The sequence below is a fragment of the Trichinella spiralis genome (genome assembly GCF_000181795.1).
Source record: "Trichinella spiralis strain ISS 195 chromosome Unknown Scfld2891, whole genome shotgun sequence".
NCBI lineage: Eukaryota > Metazoa > Nematoda > Enoplea > Trichinellida > Trichinellidae > Trichinella > Trichinella spiralis.
Genome location: NW_003529830.1, coordinates 1 through 1,444, shown reverse-complemented (window position 1 = coordinate 1,444; position 1,444 = coordinate 1). Strand labels below are relative to the sequence as shown.

Sequence of the window (1,444 nt, the reverse complement as noted above, 5' to 3'; positions counted from 1 at the left end):
ATTTTATTATTAAACAAAATTTCAGTGATGACTTCTTTTCTGGTTCACACCAGCATATTATTTTTTGTCACTTCGAAAATTGCTACGGCAATATTTGAAAATTGTCATCGTAGTGAAAATTTGTATTATTTGTCATGCTGATTAATGATCTGTTTTAGTGTAAAAAATGATGCTATTTAATTCATCATCAATATCGGTAATTAAAATAACACCTTCATTGACGAGAAGAAAACAAACAGATTTATTTCGACTCAGTGATGTTCAGATGAATTATTAATTTTTGTGCACATGTAGTATACTGGTTTAAAAAATATTTTGCACTGGAGCTTTTATCAATGGTGATCGGTGAAGGTGTTTTATGCTTAATTTGTTTTTTTAATCAAATGTGGGCCAGTATGTGGGTGGGTACGTAAGCATTTGTTTACCGTGAAAGAAATTTATTCAGAGGCACTAAACAAACAGATGAATTGAGCTATTTAGGGCTTATTGCTTTCATACGATTGGACTAAACTGACAAAGTAAAGCTTCATTGTAAGTGACGATTATCTTCACTTTCCTTTTTGTTAAATTTAAATACCAAAATACAATCATAAGGGGGGGGGAGCACAACTTTTACCAGGGTAAAGTGATACTTGCTGTTTTTTGAAAAGAAGAACAGAAAATAATGCTTTTCCGTTTGCAAATTCCAATATTCCAATCGCCGCATTTTGTGAAGAGTAGTAGTGTTAATTTTAAGATGCTGTTTTTCATTATTTTCACCTGCTTGCATCACGCCACAGCATACAACATCACGGATGACATGATCACTCAGTGGCTGGATTCGATGAAAAAGATCGACAAATTCTCCTCTAGACAATTTGAATTAGTTCTGGACTTCCAGATTGCTGCCGACAAAAGCCCCCTGGACCGTTGGACAAGTTTGTTTGTAGTGTTTAATTGGCCTCGTAATTTGTGCACCTTGAATGCTAAAATATGTTTATCCACTCGGTTTCAGGCTGATCAAGCATCTCTCTCCTCCTGGAAGCTTTGAAAACTGCCGACTGGTGGCAGGCGCCTTTTTCCAATCTAGTCAACTTCCTACACCGCCCAAAAGCTTGGGCATCCCAAGAAGGATGGAAACACCCCGAAAAAGATGGCAGAAAATTTGAAACCATTTTCCTTGGAACAAAGTGAATGAAAAACCAACGTCATTCAGATTTACTTGGTTGAAACCATTTTCAAAATTAACCAGGGTTGGAACATTTTTTCTTTTTCTCCTCATTTTTTTCTCATTTTAAAAAATTGGAAAGTTATAATTTCCTTAAAATGGCAGGTCCTAACCAAAATGGAAACCTGGTTTTTTTAATTTTTTTATGAAAAAATTTTAATGAATAAAGCCCCGCCTTCCACTGGGTTTCCACTACACCCTCCTTGGGCAATGGAAATTTTTTGGTTGGGCGCTTTT

General features: G+C 35.6%; 1 protein-coding gene across 1 annotated transcript; it reads left to right on the top strand.

Annotated features, from left to right (window-relative positions):
- The first annotated feature begins 664 nt into the window (after positions 1-664).
- On the top strand, positions 665-1,030 carry Tsp_15649 (hypothetical protein). Its single transcript, XM_003368210.1, has one exon. The coding sequence runs from the start codon at positions 665-667 to the stop codon at positions 1,028-1,030; it is 366 nt and encodes a 121-aa protein (XP_003368258.1).
- Positions 1,031-1,444: the final 414 nt, after the last annotated feature.